General features: G+C 41.5%; 1 protein-coding gene across 2 annotated transcripts in view; it reads left to right on the forward strand.

The window, feature by feature from the left end:
- LOC130176231 (E3 ubiquitin-protein ligase RNF123) overlaps window positions 1–16,653 on the forward strand; it is a 122,142-nt gene that overhangs the window by 8,725 nt on the left and 96,764 nt on the right. For both annotated transcript variants that reach the window (XM_056387191.1, XM_056387185.1), the window contains exons 13-27: window positions 106–231; window positions 630–722; window positions 1,082–1,155; window positions 1,373–1,490; window positions 1,609–1,708; window positions 1,939–2,000; window positions 3,021–3,092; window positions 3,846–3,966; window positions 4,961–5,062; window positions 9,792–9,892; window positions 10,150–10,342; window positions 10,800–10,945; window positions 14,532–14,615; window positions 16,217–16,324; window positions 16,435–16,612. In XM_056387191.1, the coding sequence (XP_056243166.1) occupies window positions 106–231; window positions 630–722; window positions 1,082–1,155; window positions 1,373–1,490; window positions 1,609–1,708; window positions 1,939–2,000; window positions 3,021–3,092; window positions 3,846–3,966; window positions 4,961–5,062; window positions 9,792–9,892; window positions 10,150–10,342; window positions 10,800–10,945; window positions 14,532–14,615; window positions 16,217–16,324; window positions 16,435–16,612 (1,678 nt within the window). The remainder of the gene's footprint in view (window positions 1–105; window positions 232–629; window positions 723–1,081; window positions 1,156–1,372; window positions 1,491–1,608; window positions 1,709–1,938; window positions 2,001–3,020; window positions 3,093–3,845; window positions 3,967–4,960; window positions 5,063–9,791; window positions 9,893–10,149; window positions 10,343–10,799; window positions 10,946–14,531; window positions 14,616–16,216; window positions 16,325–16,434; window positions 16,613–16,653) is intronic.

Below are 16,653 nucleotides of genomic sequence, written 5' to 3' on the forward strand. Positions count from 1 at the left end.
CACTGTCAGAGATCACAACATGTATCTCCAGTGTAGTGTTGATGGTGAGACAATTATTGTGTCTCCACTTTATTTATATTAATGTTATTAATAATGTCTCTGCAGTGTAAAGTCTACCTGGTGGAGGATGTGCTGATGAACTTCCTGTTGGGGATTCTGGAGGGAGGAGGTTCGGTGGATGAACATCCGCTTATACAGCAACTTCTGGATCTCTTCTGGCTGCTGATGGAGGTAAACACGCACGCAAAGTGTAACATAATGCAGTCGTAACTGTTGGCGCAACTCAGTCTATGTGTTTTTCTTTAAAGAATCATCTCCACACCATGAACAGTTTTTAAGCCCCGGTTTGCTGATGTTTTTCCTGGAGAATGCTGATTCAGTAACCTGGTTACTAAAGTGCATGTGAAGTTGCTGCATCTCATCTAAAGTGTCTGTTCTGGTAACAAATACAGACAAATAATGTAAAACATACCGTCACTTTTGGGTGTCAGTGTCTCAGTTTTTCTGACTTCATCTGCGTTTCTCTGCGTTTAATATGAGTTTAATCGGTGACAATAAAGTCTTCGCCTGGATCCAGCTGCTCAATGTATTCACCCTGCTCCTCCTTTTGTCTGTCTGTCTGCCTCTAGGACTATGAAGTGAACGAGTGCCTGAAGCAGCTGATGATGTCCTTGCTGAGGGCCTACCGCTTCTCTCCCATCATACCAGACCTGGGCTTCCAGGTAGGACATATAGATGAGCCAGAGCTGAGGTACGGGACCATACCTCTGTTCTGTGCTCTGGCTTGATCCTGGACCTGTGACCTACTTTGGGTTTGGGCTCCCAGATTGTGATTATCATGTCACTGAAATCCTAAATGGAGATCAGTTTAATGCACAGGCACAGCTGTTGTTGGGCTTTTGTCTGTTTATCAATCAAAGATAATCCTAATGATACAAAAACCAAATCAAACTTTCCCCTAAAACCTGAAGCTCACAGGTCATTTAAGTACTTGTTTAAACAAGGGAGATAATATCCATCAAACCTCAACAGCATGTCTCATTGATAACACTACTCACTTGTTTTGTTCCTGTGTTTTCAGATCCACTATCTGCGTCTGACCACGGCCATCCTGCATCATGAGAAGTCCAGAAAATACCTGCTCAACAATGTCTTATATCCTTGTGTTGCTTCACTCTGCCGTCTCTTCAATCCACAGTTAAGGTGGAAATACTTTGATTGGTTTTGCAGTTTATCCTCAAGTTGCTCTGACCGCAAATTTTTTAAATCATGCAGTCAGTACTGTTCATATACATGAGGTGAATTTTTAAACATACAGTGAGTTACCTCGAAAGAAGCGTTTTAGACAGTTGTCTCCTTAACGCAGGTTTACGTTTGATGTTCTGCGTTCAGTTGTGTTTTTTTACATCAAGACTCCTCTGAGAGTGAAGGAGGCGGGGCTCGAGGAGCTCATCCCGACCACCTGGTGGCCCACGCACTTTGACAAGGAGGTAAAACTGCTTTCAGCTACACCGCCTGTTAACTTATGTTATGGGAAATGTGTTTAGCTTCACAGTTTATTGACTGATTGATTGTTTGGGGATGTGGTGACCTCTTTCTTCCACACAGGGTAAAGATGAGCGTGAGCCCAAAGATGAGAGTGCAGATGAACGTCTGAGGCGTCGAGCGTATGAGCGAGGCTGTCAAAGACTCAAAAAGAGGATTGAAGGTCAGACGTCTTCACATTTCTCTTATATTCAACTGTGTCAACTTCTACTTTTATTGTACATCTTCTACACAATCTAATCTGCAAAGTGTATGAGTTATTTATATTTTATAGGAGCTGCTGCCAGTTCATGTTGTGAAAGTAAAAACTGTAAACCAGCCACATGTGTGTCTCAACAATAACAGAACTAATGTTGTGTGTGTGTGTGTGTCATCTCCTCTGCTCTGCTGTAGTGGTGGAAGAGTTGCAGGTTCAGATCCTGAGGTTGCTGCTCAATAACAAAGACAAAACAACGGTATGTGCGCTTCATATTGTGAGTAAGAGTAGCTCCATACTTCCACACACACGACGCATTGTTGCTCCACAGAATGTCACCAGATTATCTGTGTGCAGTTAGTCTTAAACAATACAGTGATAAATGGGCAACATGGGAGAGTGTGCAGAAACTGAGATCCAGATGTTTCCTGGGATTTTTTTATTAATTTTTCATGAAAAAATAAGATTCTGTGTGTGTTTGTGAACTAAAGACTGTACAACTGTTGTGTGTTGTTGAGGTTTTGCTCTGTTTTCTGTTTCCTGTTTGAGTTTACTTTGAATTTATTAAATAGCTGTAGTCATCACACAGCAGCAGGAGGAATACATGTGTCTGCACACTGAGAGGAGAGCTGTCTGCATGTTACAAGTGTGGGACAGTGGAGGTGACTCCATTAATTATTTAAATCAGACAAACACTAACCTCTCTGTCATATTCTCAGGTGTCACGATAACTCGCATGTTACAGATGGATCATGTTTGACTTACGTCGTCCCCAGTTTAGATAAAACCAGTGGATTCAGTTTGATATCTGGGTTTTAAATTCAGTTCGTGTCAGTTGAAAGGTCGTAACAGCAGAGCCAGTGCAGTTGACTTTAAGTGTGAGATGAGTTACGGTTCTTTTCTGTATTCTGGCCTCTAAGGCAAAGGCTAAACATGTTCCTTTATAGACTCTTTTTATAATTTATCTTCTACCACGTTGATCTTTGCATCTCAAACTTATTCTACAACTGCCCTCTTCTAAGATGTTGTTTCTTTTTTGGCTGTGTTTGATCATTTTTACCTCGTCATCAGTGGTTAGTTTGTGTAATTCATGTTCAAGATCAGACAGACACTGCAGCAGCACAGGAAACAGTCTCACAGTCTATGACAAACTCCCTTTAGCTCAGTAGTCACATAGTGTGTGCTGTGTGTGTTGTTTCTGTCTGCGTACAGCCTATGGGGACGTTCTTTGACGATATCATCTCTATTATCTGATCAGTTTTCTCTGTGTGTCTTTCAGGGAGAAGCCTCTCGCTACATTTTCCTCAACAAGTTCAGAAAATTCCTCCAGGAAAACGCCAGCAACAGAGGGGTGAGCACAAGTTCAGCAGCAGAGAGGAAACCGTAGGCAGCTTTTATTTGGATGTTATAAAGCACAAACGGGTCAGTCTCATCTTGACTGACAGGTACTCCAGTGTATTTTAAAACACAGTATCTGTCAATCAAGGTGGGAGGTAACAAAGGCTATGGAACAGGCTAGATTGTTGATTTTTTTATGTTTGATTTATTTGCATCAAATATGTTTAGAACTGAAATGATTTAGTTGATTAATTCTTCTGAAATGTGATTTTTTTTTTTCTTCTGATTATTCTGTTATTGAATAAACAGTAAAGTGAATCTGTTTGGGTTTTGGACAAAGCAAGATGTTTGAGGACTTCAACAGAAATTTTATAGACCAATAATTAATCTCAGAAATAACAGGCAGATTAATCAGTGATGGAAACTGATATTTAATTTCCACCCTGATCATGTTTGTAATAATTCAGCTCGTCTGTCCCTGAGGTCTCGTTCACACCTGTTGCTTCAGTTCAGTTGGTCTGGACCAGTAAAAAAACAGATCTATTGTCTTTGAGTGCTGGTCCGGTTCTTGTTCACACTGACTTTTAATAAACCAGCCCAGAGGAGTAAACGCTGCTCAGCTCTGGACGATTAAATGTAACAGCACCTGTGAGGTAAATGTCAAGTGATGAGGTGATGGGAGTTTTTTTTAAACTATTCCAGCTTCAGTTTTTGTTTTAGTTTTTCTCCATGAAGATAAAAGTGTGTGTTTTGTGTGTGTCCGCAGCACCCGACAGCTCTGTGTCCTCCGGAGTACATGGTGTGTTTCCTCCACCGCCTCATCACGGCTGTGAGAGCGTGCTGGGACGAAGGGAACAGGAAGAGTCCAGGCAGCGTCAGCAGTGAAGGTACAACACAGAGCAGCGCTCGGCTTTATTAATGTGGTGCACAAGTGTGAAACTGACCACTGATGATTTAGTAGGTGGTGCATACTTATGCTAGCATATATTTTGCCTTTCGTCTTTGTAATTAATTTAGATTACTTTGTAAAGGGCCTTTTAATGTTGATCAAATCTATTTTGTAAACTTCCCCAGTAGGTAGGTGAATACTTTTCATAGCTACTGTAATTTCTCAGTCAAAGAAATAATGTAGACGAAGAAAGAAAATTATCATCTGTCCAATATGTGCACTTGGTGCACTTGTGTTTTAAATGCAACATACTAAGGAAGTAAGTTCATTCACTTTAACCAGACTGTGTTTTAAACAAAGACAGTACGTGCCTGTATTAATGTCTAACGGATAAAGTTAAACCCTCCTCAGTAACAGCCTCTTCTTCTCAAAGCTTCTTCCTGCGACACACATTAGTCCTTTATCCCCTCTGTGAAGACCAGGGCGTTTTAATGGGGGATATTGCCATAAAATCCATAACTGCCTGTTGTGCATGTATACAGATTAAGTGTGTGTGTGTGTGTGTGTGTGTGTGCGCGCGCCCTTTCTGTTTGCGTTTTCCTCATGTCTGCTCCTCCCCTCTGGGGACGGTCTTATAATCACTGAAAATAAGGACGAGGTCGATGAAGCTCTTTGTACATTTTCTGCTCTTGGATGATAATGAAGGTTGTTAATGTGCTCGCTCTCTCTGCTCTGCCCTCGCTCCCCTGACACCCATTATCTCCACCTCTTGGCCTCTGTTTTATGTTCTGCTCATTGCCCTTCTGCCTTTTTCTGTTTATATCTGCACTTTGAATTTCCCTCCTTCCCCCTCATGTCACCCCTCTGATCTTTCTCTTCGCTCTCCCGCCATCACCTCTGTCCTGTTTGTCCCAAACAAACACACTGCTTTGGTTCTTTACAAATCACTTATCTTACCTCCTACTCTTCTCTGCTATCTCCTCTTTTTCCAGAGGCCTATGTCCCTCCCCAACTCTTCTACAACGGGAAGGTGGACTACTTTGACCTGCAGAGACTGGGGGGGCTCCTCTCCCACTTAAAGAAAACACTCAAAGGTTGGTACGTTGTTGGTATGAATTTTAAAAAGGATTTCGGTAGTTAAACAATATAAAAGCTGCAAAGGACTTAAAACGATTTTCTGTCCAACAGATTAAAACAATTACAACATGAATCCCATGCATGCATAATATAAACAGTAGCTGTATAGACGTATTCTGATTGTTTGGTTGGTTGGTTGGTTTGTTGGTTTGTAGTTGTATTCTGATTGGTTGGTTGCTTTTACACACCCTCTCTTACCTGCAGTTAAACTTTTGACATTGACTGATAGATGAGTTAAAGCTTTAAAAGAGGCATGTGTGGCTCTGACCTTCAGGAGGAGAGCTGATCTCACTGATCCCTGCAGACGGGTTTCCTGCTTGGTCTCACCGAGCTCCACTAGAGGGAGGAATTGCTTTGTGTGTATTAGAAACACAGTAACAGACATGTACTGGTTCTTAGTGTGTACATACAATTCAGTACCTTCAGAAAAATTCATGTTTTTGCATTTATTTTGTTGTGTGTTTAGGTTTTTTTTTTTTTTTTTTTAATATATTTTCAATTACTTCTTAAATGCTTACAGTAAACCACTGTACACTGAATTATATATTTAAGATGAAGTTATTCAAAATGATTCATGTGTAATAAATTCTGCTACTGACCAAGAGCGCACAGATGAAAACATTAATCTCAAATTACCGGAATTTACTCATTCATATCCTTTGCATTAATAAGTTGTTCACTGCAGCGCTAAATAACTTGTAAGGTAGCCTAACACTAGCAGTGCATAACAACAGTTAACATGTCATAACAGAGCAAAACAAATGGTTTTCCCCTGATGTTCTAATTAACTGAACGATCTGGTAGTGTAAAAAAAATATCTTGAGGCAGTCAGGTTTCCCCAGGAGACCGGAAGCCGTACAAATATTAAAACTGAGAAAAAATACAAACAGTAAACCTCACTGGGTGAATGTTTCCATACAGAAGCTCTGCTGTGTTTGTCGAAGTGCGCACTGAGTTTTCTTGTTGTCGTCAGCAGATGTGGGAGACAGGTGTGTAATGTGGATTGATATTCCCTCCGCAGACTCACTGTACGAGCAATCTGCTGTTCATTCACTGCCAGAGAAGACTGAGTGGGACGGCTGGAATCAATTATCTGCTGCAGCGGCTCATTCATTTCGATTTTTCCTGAGAGTAGAGCCGTTCTTCAGTTTTATTTAGATTAGTGATGAGGGGGGCTGATGTTTCACATGTCCTTCAAACGTCACTCATCTTAATGGAGAAAAAACTTAACAGCTGAAGACAACAAAGACTGCTCACCATCAGGTTTATTTAAGCTGTCATAAACATATTTTTAGAGATGGAGTTGTCAGTCTGTGTGTGTGTGTGTGTGTGTGTGTGTGTGTGTGGGTATCTGAAAGTCCTAAAAAGCATTGGGTTCAGTTCCTTCAGAAAAGCCCTTAGAGGCTATTATAAAGTCTGAAATGTAATTTACAAAGGTCTCGAATATTTTTCTTGCCTGCCGGAGACAGTAAAGTTAGCTATAAATTTGACTGTGAGGAGACTCATCCGCTCATAATGGACATGATTTTTGCCAAAATGTAAATTAATAGATTGATGTTTTTAATTGGTTAATCTAATCTGCCTGGCCTGGATGGATTAGATGACAATGGCATAGACAAGTAAAATACCCCACCAAACCTCCCAGACCCAGACACTGCAAGTGGTTGTGTCGTGTGTGGATGTTTTGTGTGTCTTTGTGGAAGTTTTGAGTCTTTTTTGTGTTGCAGCTGATTTATCATAGCATGGTTGTAGACTGTCTAGGTCACATACACAGATGTGATCCTGTTAAATATTGCAAAGGTGTTCATTTATCTTCTAATTTCAAGCTAAAAGCTACTTAATTATTGGTTGTCATGTAGAAAGTATGTGTCTTGAGGCAATTAAAAGTTTTCTACTGGGAAAGTTTCACTGATCTGAAGTCAGATTCCCTGTTGATTTAGATTAGCTGAGGATGGTATTTGAAGGATCAGGGTCTAGATACGTGGTAATAACCTCTGAGATCTGGCAGCGACGTATCTATAATGTATTGATATGTTAGAATAGTGTGTCTGCAGTGATTTGGATCAAATTTAAAGCGTGTCTACTAGCATTATTTGTGTGTGTGTCTCATTGAAATTGGGATTTCTTTTTCAAGAGAGACCTGTGTACAAAAATAGACATATACAGTTTGTACATAGTAAGACATGCATTAATCCACAGGCATTAACGTGGACACACAGATAATTCACAGACATACATTATACATTTTCACATTTAAGAAAAGCATGTGCAGGTGTGATTGTAAATACATAAGTACAACCTTTTAAAATGTTCCATGTGATTATCACTGAGATGTGTTCAGAGGTCTGTTCCTCATGAAGAGAGCCCTTCAGTAAAACTCAGACCACACTTCTGAAGCTCTGACAGGCTGTGACCAGCACCTCAAAAAGTTAATGTGCATTGTATTGTGACTCCAGCAGAGTTTAGGAGGTCATTAAATAGAGTGTTTCATGAGGAACAGTCCAGTCTCCTCATTACTGACTCAAAAGTTGCAGTCCACAATGAAGAAGCCCCCTCCCTTACGTCAAGGACTTGGTTGTGACTCTCTTGCAAGTGACTCTATGAGTTGTTGTCTGTTGGTTGCTGCTGATATAGAAAAAGATTATTGTCCTGATTCAGAAATAGAAGCTTTTAGAGACACACAATACCTTTCACATTCTCTGGGGAGGTGTGACTTTCTTTCTTATCATCTAATGATTTGAAGAGAGTGAGACAATAATACTCACTGCCCCATGACTCAGTGTTGTGACACCGGTCTGCTCAATCAGAGAGCAGTTAGCCTGGCTCTCAGCAGCGGGTCAGAGGCTGTTTATATGACTCTGTAGTGGTGAGATTGTTTCTCTGAAGAGTACATGGTGTTTGTGAAGACTTTTTGACCTGGTCCCTCTTCTAGACTGATGAACCCACCAGCTCATAGTCATGTCTGACCGGCCTGTTACTGCTCTGTCTACACATGTTAGTAGAAAGTAGTAGACGTCAATTCTTCGTAGTATGTGTTGGTGCCTGTTGGTGCTTGGTAGTGAGTATCAGCGAGTGTCAGTGTGTGTCTTTGTTTTGGTGTGTGTCAGTGTTTTGGTGTGTGTCAGTGTTTTGGTGTCTGTCAGTGTGTGTCGGTGAGTGTCAGTGTCTGTCAGTGTGTTGGTGTGTGTACACACACTTTACTGTCATTTCATTTCTTCAGGTCATCTTCTCTGTTTCCTCCCACTTATCGTTCACTCTCAGCCCCTCCACTTTCTCTTTTTGTGATATATCATTTCTCTATTTTTTCTCCACCTCCTCTCTCCACTCTCTCTGCTCTCCTTCTCTCTCTTTCCCTCAGTCCCTCATTTTTTTCCTTCCTTCTCTCATCAGTATTCGTGTCCAGCCTGCACTTCTCTACCTGCATTTAATCAAGGCTTGATTAACACCCCCATCATTTAACTCTATAAATCACTGGGCTATTCATCACCTGCTAGCAGCTCTTATGATGTTGTGTCATCTGTTGTTAACTAAGGTTGACCCCATTTATTGATCAGCTCACTGATCAATTTGATTGAATGCCAGGCAGGCTTTCCATCTGCATAAAGTACACATGAGAGGAAGGAAATAAACAAGGCAGGGTTTATCAGCAGAGGGGGTTTACTGGCTTTTTGATTGAATTTGGTTTGTGGTTTAGGATCTCAGTAGTACTTGCGTTGGTGTTTCTTTATTGATAGTTTGAGAGCTGTAGCATTGATTCGTTAGTTGACACAAAATGTCACACAAAAAGGTCTCCAGAGATGTTCCTTTGGGTTCAAGTCCGGGTCCTGGCTGAGCCACTCAAGGACATTTACAGAGTCACTCCTGTGTTGTCTTGTTTGTGCTTAGAGTCAATGTTCTGTTGGAACATGAACCTTCAGCCCAGTTTTCATTAAGGATATCTCTTTACTTTGATCTGTTCAGCTTTCCCTCAACCCTGACCTGTCTCCCACAGCTGATGCTGCCATCACATGCTTCACCGTTGGGATGGTATTGAGCAGATGATGAGTGGTGCCTGGTTTTCCCTCAGAAGTTATGCTTAGATTTTAGGCCAAACACTTCAATTTGGTTTTCACAAGATCAGAGACTCTCCTTTCTCACAGTCCGAGGGTCCTTTAGGAGCTTTTTTATAAATAGTGCTGCAGTGATGTTTTTCCTTCTGGAAGTTTCTCATGTCTCCACACAGGATCTCTGGAGCTCAGCCAGAGTGACCATGAGGTTCTTGGTCAGCCAGCTCTAGGAAGAGTCCTGGTTGTTTTACTCCTTAGGCTGAATATCTTTTGTGATATGTTTAGTAGAACTTGACAACAACAAATCAAGAAAATGGGTTTTTACTCAGATGAAGTAAAATCTGTTGTCGGTCTGTCTCATGTGTCAGGACTGAACATGACGTCTGACAGGAAACAGGGATGTATTTTTGACGTAAGAGTTGAACAGTGAACTAATCAAAGTGATAACTGTTTTGTCTGTTCTTCTTCTTTTGATGTTTTTTCTTTCATGTTCAGTTTGTGTTTTTCTGATGCAATGATGCAATCGTGGCTCAGAATAAGTCAGATTCTCCCTTTCCCTTCTCTTGCACGGAAATAAAAACTTTGAATCAAACTGAGGCGTTGCTTTAATATGATAAATGTCTTTTCTTTAATCTACCAGATGACCTGGCCAGCAAAGCCAACATCATCATCGACCCTGCAGAGATCCAGGCCACGTCTATGGACGACCTGGACGAGGATGAGGAGAGCGGAGCAGCACAGGTTTGTGTCTGTACTGTATCATTAGGCAACTTCTTTCTTCTAATTGCAAAAAAAATGATCAACAAATAATAAATCATACAAAAACCAGTAAACATCTGTCAACCAACAAGGCTAATTAGAATAAGAATCAAAAATCTTCAGGATTATAACTCAGGCATAAACATTATCATTTGATCAGGGAGAGCGTCTTATACGTCTTAATATTGACTCATTATCCTTCCTGATAGTTCGTGTTATTTCATTGTTTTTAACATCAGAGGCCGTTTGGTGCAGCAGCGATGGGTGGAGCTCTCGCGAGGCCCAGCTGGTTGAGCTCTCCCACTTTGGGTCGGGCCAACCGGTTCCTGAGCACGGCTGCCGTCAGTCTCATGACCCCCAGACGACCCCTCACTCAGCCTGAGAAAGTGAAGGTTCACACCCTCGCTGTGGAGCAGAGGACGGAGGAGGACAGTGAGTAACTAAACATTACACTGACTGAACAGATGATATTTAGGTTTCTGTGTCTTATTTGAAGTTTTGATATCTGTAAGAAGAGAATTTGATATTATGAACCTAATATCAAATTTGCATTAAGATTATTTAATTTCTTTTTATTTTAGTTTTACATTTCAAAATCAGATGAATGCTTCATGATATTATAAGACAGTCAGAGACTGATTGTCCGAATCATGTAAACAAAAAAAGTGGATTCAACTACGTCTGATCTTTAGTTTGGTATCCATGGTAACAGCTGCCATCAACTGCTGTCGAGACATGTACTGTATATCTGAGGAGTTTGGCATGAAGCTCTTCTCTGCTGAGAGGTTGAGTGGACCCTCTTCCTGTTGTGGATCATATGCAGTGTAACCAGTACTCTACAACTTCTGTCAACTTTTTCTTGTTCGTTTCTCTTCTGTTCTACCTGAAGTCGAGGGAAGCCATGGTAACGACGGCCTGTTGCTGGGGCGACCGCTGGAGGAGCCCGATCAGGCAATAGCAGACAAGTCCCTGTTGGAGATAGTTGATGGGATCGTGATGATGTACAACCTGAGCGTTCATCAGCAGCTGGGAAAGGTGAGTTTTCTCTTTGCTGTGATTTGTCTCTAAGCTGAAGCCGCTGAGCTTCACGGTGTCACAGAACAACAGTTTGAGTTATTAAATCCAAGGGTCCGCTTACTTTTTCCACCGGCACTGCGAATGTTTAATGGCTGTGTTCAACAAAGACATAAAATATTAAAATTGTTTGCGTGATATTACCTTAAGGACACTTTGTTTGTCTGTATTTGTGACTGAGATCACGATTTACGAGCAGTTAAAGCAGAAGACCAGGTCACTCACTGACTCTCTGCCACTGTACGAGCTGTTTGCCAGTTGGTTGTGGCTGCGCTACTGAGCAGGCTGTGACATTCAGATGAAACCGCCTATGAAGTGTGTGAGGTCAGCCAGTGTAGTTTAGCCCAGGCAGATATAATGTGGATGTGAGGCCCGGTGTTTTGATTGTGTACCACGGGGCTTCACATAAATTAGAGATTCTGCCTCTGAAAATGAGTCTCTCTGCTCGTTCCTTGACAGCATTGTATTTAAACCCAGGCTGGAGGAGCATATTATGTGAAGTGAGCATCTGTCAGGATATAAACACAAAAGGTTAATGCTGCATATTTTATTCACATGTAAGAATGTGACCTTCGCATGGAGGCTGTGTCTGCGGCTGGATAAACTCTGAAATGTGACTGTGAAGTCATTACGTCATCTGCTGCGTGCTAACTGTGGTGAATACATTCAGTCACAATAACAGTGAGGCTTTCCAAATATTCTCTTTCTTACAGCTGCTGCATCTACTGAATAAGTAATGAGCTGGAATTTGAGCCAAGTGCGAAAGCAAGTATTTATTTTACAGTAGATGAAGAGAAGTCTAAAGATACGACATCTCAGAGCCACGTGCTGTAAATCACTGATTCCTGTGTAAACATTGTGTAATAGAACCTTTAATACTATATATTCTGAAAAGTGACAATTAAATAACATAAATAACATTTAAACACAAGTACTGTACTTATAATATAATTTTGAGCTACTTCTTCTTTTCCATTTGAGGCACTTTACACGTGTACTCCCACATTTCACAGCGACATATATAACATTTATCTGCCAGCTGCAGTGACCGGTTGGTTTCCAGGTAATTATATGGGCCAGGAGTATTCAATTAGTTAAATCAATTAGTTAAATCAATTAGTTAAATCAATTTGTTAGAGCAAAGGTTCATAATGCTTGACCTATTTCTATATATACATTAGTATATATATATATATATATATATATATGTGAACATTGATTTTAATTGAACTCCCCAATAGATTTTGTGCACATTAGCTCCACCATGACACCATTAAAATCCTGCTTACATGTGCACACTAATGCATGAATATATGATAAATATAACTCTCTGAATTGGGGTATTTTGCACAATGAGAACTCTGACTTTTACTTCTGTAAGAATTTCAGTGTTTAATCAGCAAACTTTTACATTTAGTCAGGAAGGAAAGCTGGTTTGAAAAGAAAAGAGACAGAAAAGATTAAAACTCAACTGTAGAAAGAAAGAAACAGTAAATTTCTCAGTCTGTTTGACTGTGTCACATGCATCTACTCCGTAAATCATATCTTTACTTTCTCCACCTTGTTCCACTGCTTACTCTCTGCTGCTCTGACCCTCACCTGCTGCTTTAGATTCTTCAGCGCCGTCACTTTTATCATAAACTGTCTCGGGGATTATTGAAGTGCAGAAGGAAGCTGCTGCTGTCTCATCCGCCACGCTCTCCTGATATAAATCCCATAAACCTTTTTATATGGAAGCAGTGTTGTTGACTTGAAAATGAGAATTGGAAACAAGTTTGTGGAAAAAAAGACGGAGCGGTCATTTGTTGTAGCTAGTGTGTGTATCAAGATGAGTCAGTGATGCCAAAGTGCTGCTGTTTTGAGTTTCAGCGAGGTCCAGAGTGTTTTTGAAGAATATCTGCTCAGACTGAAAAGTTGATGGACGACCACAGACGTGAGGCCAGAAATAATGATATCTGAAAAACTGTCTCGGGTGCACCGAGGGGAAATATCTTTTTATGAAGTTCACTGAGAAATAAAAACTGTTGGTGGTTTTACTTTTGAAAAGATCCTCACTTTACCATCAGTGCCTCAGTGCTTTAAACCCTCCTTTTAATTTCAAATCGTTTCATGGAGGCTGTTGTACAGACTGTGGATTCAGACTCTGGAATAAACTCAGTCATGATAACTCCTCCACTCTTGTAAACAGTCTTCAGTGGTTGGCTGCTGATTGTGCTCTCATGTGGCTCTGGCTCTCTTGGGTGAACGAGTCACTGACAGATGTTAGCAATGCTCTTTATCAGACAGACAGCTGGATGCCTTTGTCACCAAGTTTAGTGAGAAAGCTGCTAATTTTGGAAACACTGGTCTGAAGCCTGAACTTGAGTCTGGACTCGGTGGAACAGATGAAAGACCCGACCCGGGAGATCTAAGAGGCAGGACATGACAGGAAGGATTTAAAGGTGCCTGGACGTGTGAAGCCTGGTTGGACTGCTGTTGAAGCTCAATGTGGCGTTGCTCTCTTAGATAAAATAAAAACAGGCGTAGTCACAGGTGGCAGAAGTGTATTCCTCCACCTGGAGGAGTCTCAACAGACCGGCTGAAAAACATTTTGTGTTTGTGTGTGACATTCATGCTCTTTTATGTGAATGTCTTTCTGGTGATTAAATACGAACCAATATCTTAGGATTTTTGCAACCAGATAAATTAATTATTATTTCTTTTACGTCAGTCCCTCCTTTCCCTCCTTCCTGCTCTATCTATATTCTTCCATGATCGTTTCACCCCTTTTTATTTCCCATCTCATCTCCCAGTAATCCTCCCAGATTCTTGTTTGCTACTGGAACAGAGATTGTCCTTCCTGACAGCTCGGCCTCTCGAACTCTCCCTTATTGTCTCGTCCTGTTTCTAATTTAAAAATACAACCCAAAAGTGCTGCAGGTGGTCGCAGGCTTTATAGCGCCGTAATGCTGTGCGATGATTGCACTGTTTGGAAATGTGCCGCTCAGTGTTGTGAGTTTTATGTTTTTTATGATATAGGTAATATATACTCTGTGCCTGCCTCTGTATTGCTCATCATTGGTCCGCATGACTGTTGGGAGGAGGCGTTTATTCTGCAGATTTATTCTGCAGTCTTCGTTTCTGACACGTTTGTTTTCTCACTAAAATCTCTGTAAACACATGACTGTCTCTCAAGAAGGTCGAGAAACTCCTGAAACTAAACGAGAAGAGCTGTGGTTCTGTTAGCAAGCAGACGACTGGTGATAAGAGAGTTTAACAGAGAGTCCGAAGACTTTGTTTTACAGACTCTGAATCACAAGAAATGTTCAGGAAGTCTCTCAATGACAAAAGGTTGTGAAATAAAACTGAATAAAAATGTATTTTATTTTCTTAACATTGTGAAACTTCATGTCGACAGGTACAGAAAAAAAAATCAAGCACATTTTTCTACATATTTAAGTTTAGTCATTGTCACATGTAAATAAAGCTAAATAATAAACGCTGGTAAAAGATCCAAACGAGGAGAATCTGTCGGCCCTTCATGAGTGTTTGTCTTGTTTCCCTCCAGATGGTGGTGGTGTCAGACGACGTGCACGAATACGCCGTGGCTCTGAAGGACACGGAGGAGAAGATCGCTCGATGCCCCACACGGGTCAGTCACGCTCAGTAATGGTTCCCATTCATTTCTTTCATGATTTAATTTCTCTGGGGATTGTCAAGGTTAAGTGCCTTTCTCTTCAGTATCAGCCACTATATAAACTATTTGCCGATGGTTGTGTGAACCGGTTACAATCGCATCTTTTGCTTTGTCTGTGCTCATTCGAAGATAATTGGCTGTGCTCCAGTCACCGCTCCTGTCAGCCAGTTCTAGTGGCTTGTCTCATTAGCATCATGCGGGGCACAAGTGTCACCAGCAGCTTAACAGCATCATGAGTGGAGGAGTCGGTTCTGCAGTCATTTATTTACAAGTACAGAGTGAACCAATAAATATATCTGCAGGGCTCCGGGGGAAGAAAACAGGTGAGATGGTGGTTCTTTGCAGAGTCCAGGTGTTGGTTATGAAACAGACGTGTATTTGTGTATTGCATTGTCTTATCACAATAATGCAGTGAGTGTGCAACAGAGCCAGCCACTTCTATCATTATGCAAATTGTAATAATTGTAATTAACTCTGCACTGTGTTGCTTTGATTTAGAACAACGCACTCCACACTAGAGAAGAGTCTCTAGATATTTTTGATGCCAAAATTTCCTGTTCCTTTTAGGATGGTGGAAAGAGGTTTTCAGAAAGTTGCCAGGCCGCAAGTTATTCCTAACCTGTCAGAGCTTTCAGTGGATTTATGATATTAATACCTCTAACACAGTGATAGGAGGGAGACCTATGGAGGTGCTCAGTGAGGAAGCAGGTGGAATATGAAACCCAGCAGAGCATGAATTTCAATCAGTATCAAAGGGAATATCATCTTCACAGCCGCAAATATTAATATTCTTGTAGTGACGTAGGGAGGTGAGGATACACGCTGAGCTCTGTGCCGACAGTCAAATCAGCTTCCACATACTTTTCCGTCTGCACCGTCTCCTCACAGTCATGGAGAACACACAGACTTGCCAAAACTGTGTCTGTCCCGCCGCACTGAAAGACCACACACAGGTTTCGATTCAATAGACCGGAAGAAAAGCAGCGTCACCAGGAGCTGAAATGATTTGTCTGATGTAACGTGTGTTTTCAAGTATTCCTGTGCAGGGAGGAGGGAGGGGACATCTATACAAACGTGCTGCATCAGATTTATCACCACACACTGACCACGGCATCAAACCTCATCAGTTATTGTCACCTGTTCTTACCTAGCTAATGTTACGTGTGTCTTTGTCTCACTTCCTTCATCCTTGACTAGAACTTGATTTGGGTAGTTCTCTTCTGCTTTTCCCTGCCTCCTTATCTGTAAGACCTTGGTTTGTAGCCCCACACTAACAATCCAACACTAAGAGAAGAAAGCTCCTGCACAAACATGTTATTTCCCACACAGCTTTACCTTTCTGTTTCCTTCAGTAACCTGCTTTTCTTCACAGCAGCTGCAGTTGGGTGTGATACGCAAACACACACAAGTACACAGCTTAACGCCACTACCTCTCCGTTAGTGTCTCGGCCCTGGTGGGAGCCGGGCACAGGTGTCCTGTTAAACTGAAAAATTGCACCCTGACAGTAATTTGTGACGGGCTGAGTAAACATCTTTCTGCATGTTGTTTCCCGCAGAGACCTGACATCCTGGAGGAGCTCCAGAAAAGCCAGAAGGTGTTTGCAGAGAAGCTGAACCACCTCAGCAGGAGACTGGCCTGGATCAATGCCACCATCTACTCCAAGGTGATCCAGCTTCCTGATCCAGTGTTTTGGTGTTTGCCTCGTTGATTCCTGTCATTTCTAAAGCGTTCAGTGATTCGTCTCACTCTCCCCATCTGTGTGTGTCCATACAGGAGAAGATGTTGGATGTGTACTGGCTGCTGTGCGTTTGTATTCGCACCATTGAACACGCCGACAACACCGGCTCCTTGTTCGCCTTTGCTCCAGAGTTCTACCTCAATGTCGCCATGAATGCATACAGCGCCCTTAAGAACTACTTCAGCCCCGCAAACAGCATGGAGGAACTGCCAGGTAAAAAAAAAACAGGTCATGTTTCTGTGAAGAGCAAAGTG

This window comes from Seriola aureovittata, chromosome 2 (genome assembly GCF_021018895.1).
Source record: "Seriola aureovittata isolate HTS-2021-v1 ecotype China chromosome 2, ASM2101889v1, whole genome shotgun sequence".
Taxonomy (NCBI): Eukaryota; Metazoa; Chordata; class Actinopteri; order Carangiformes; family Carangidae; genus Seriola; species Seriola aureovittata.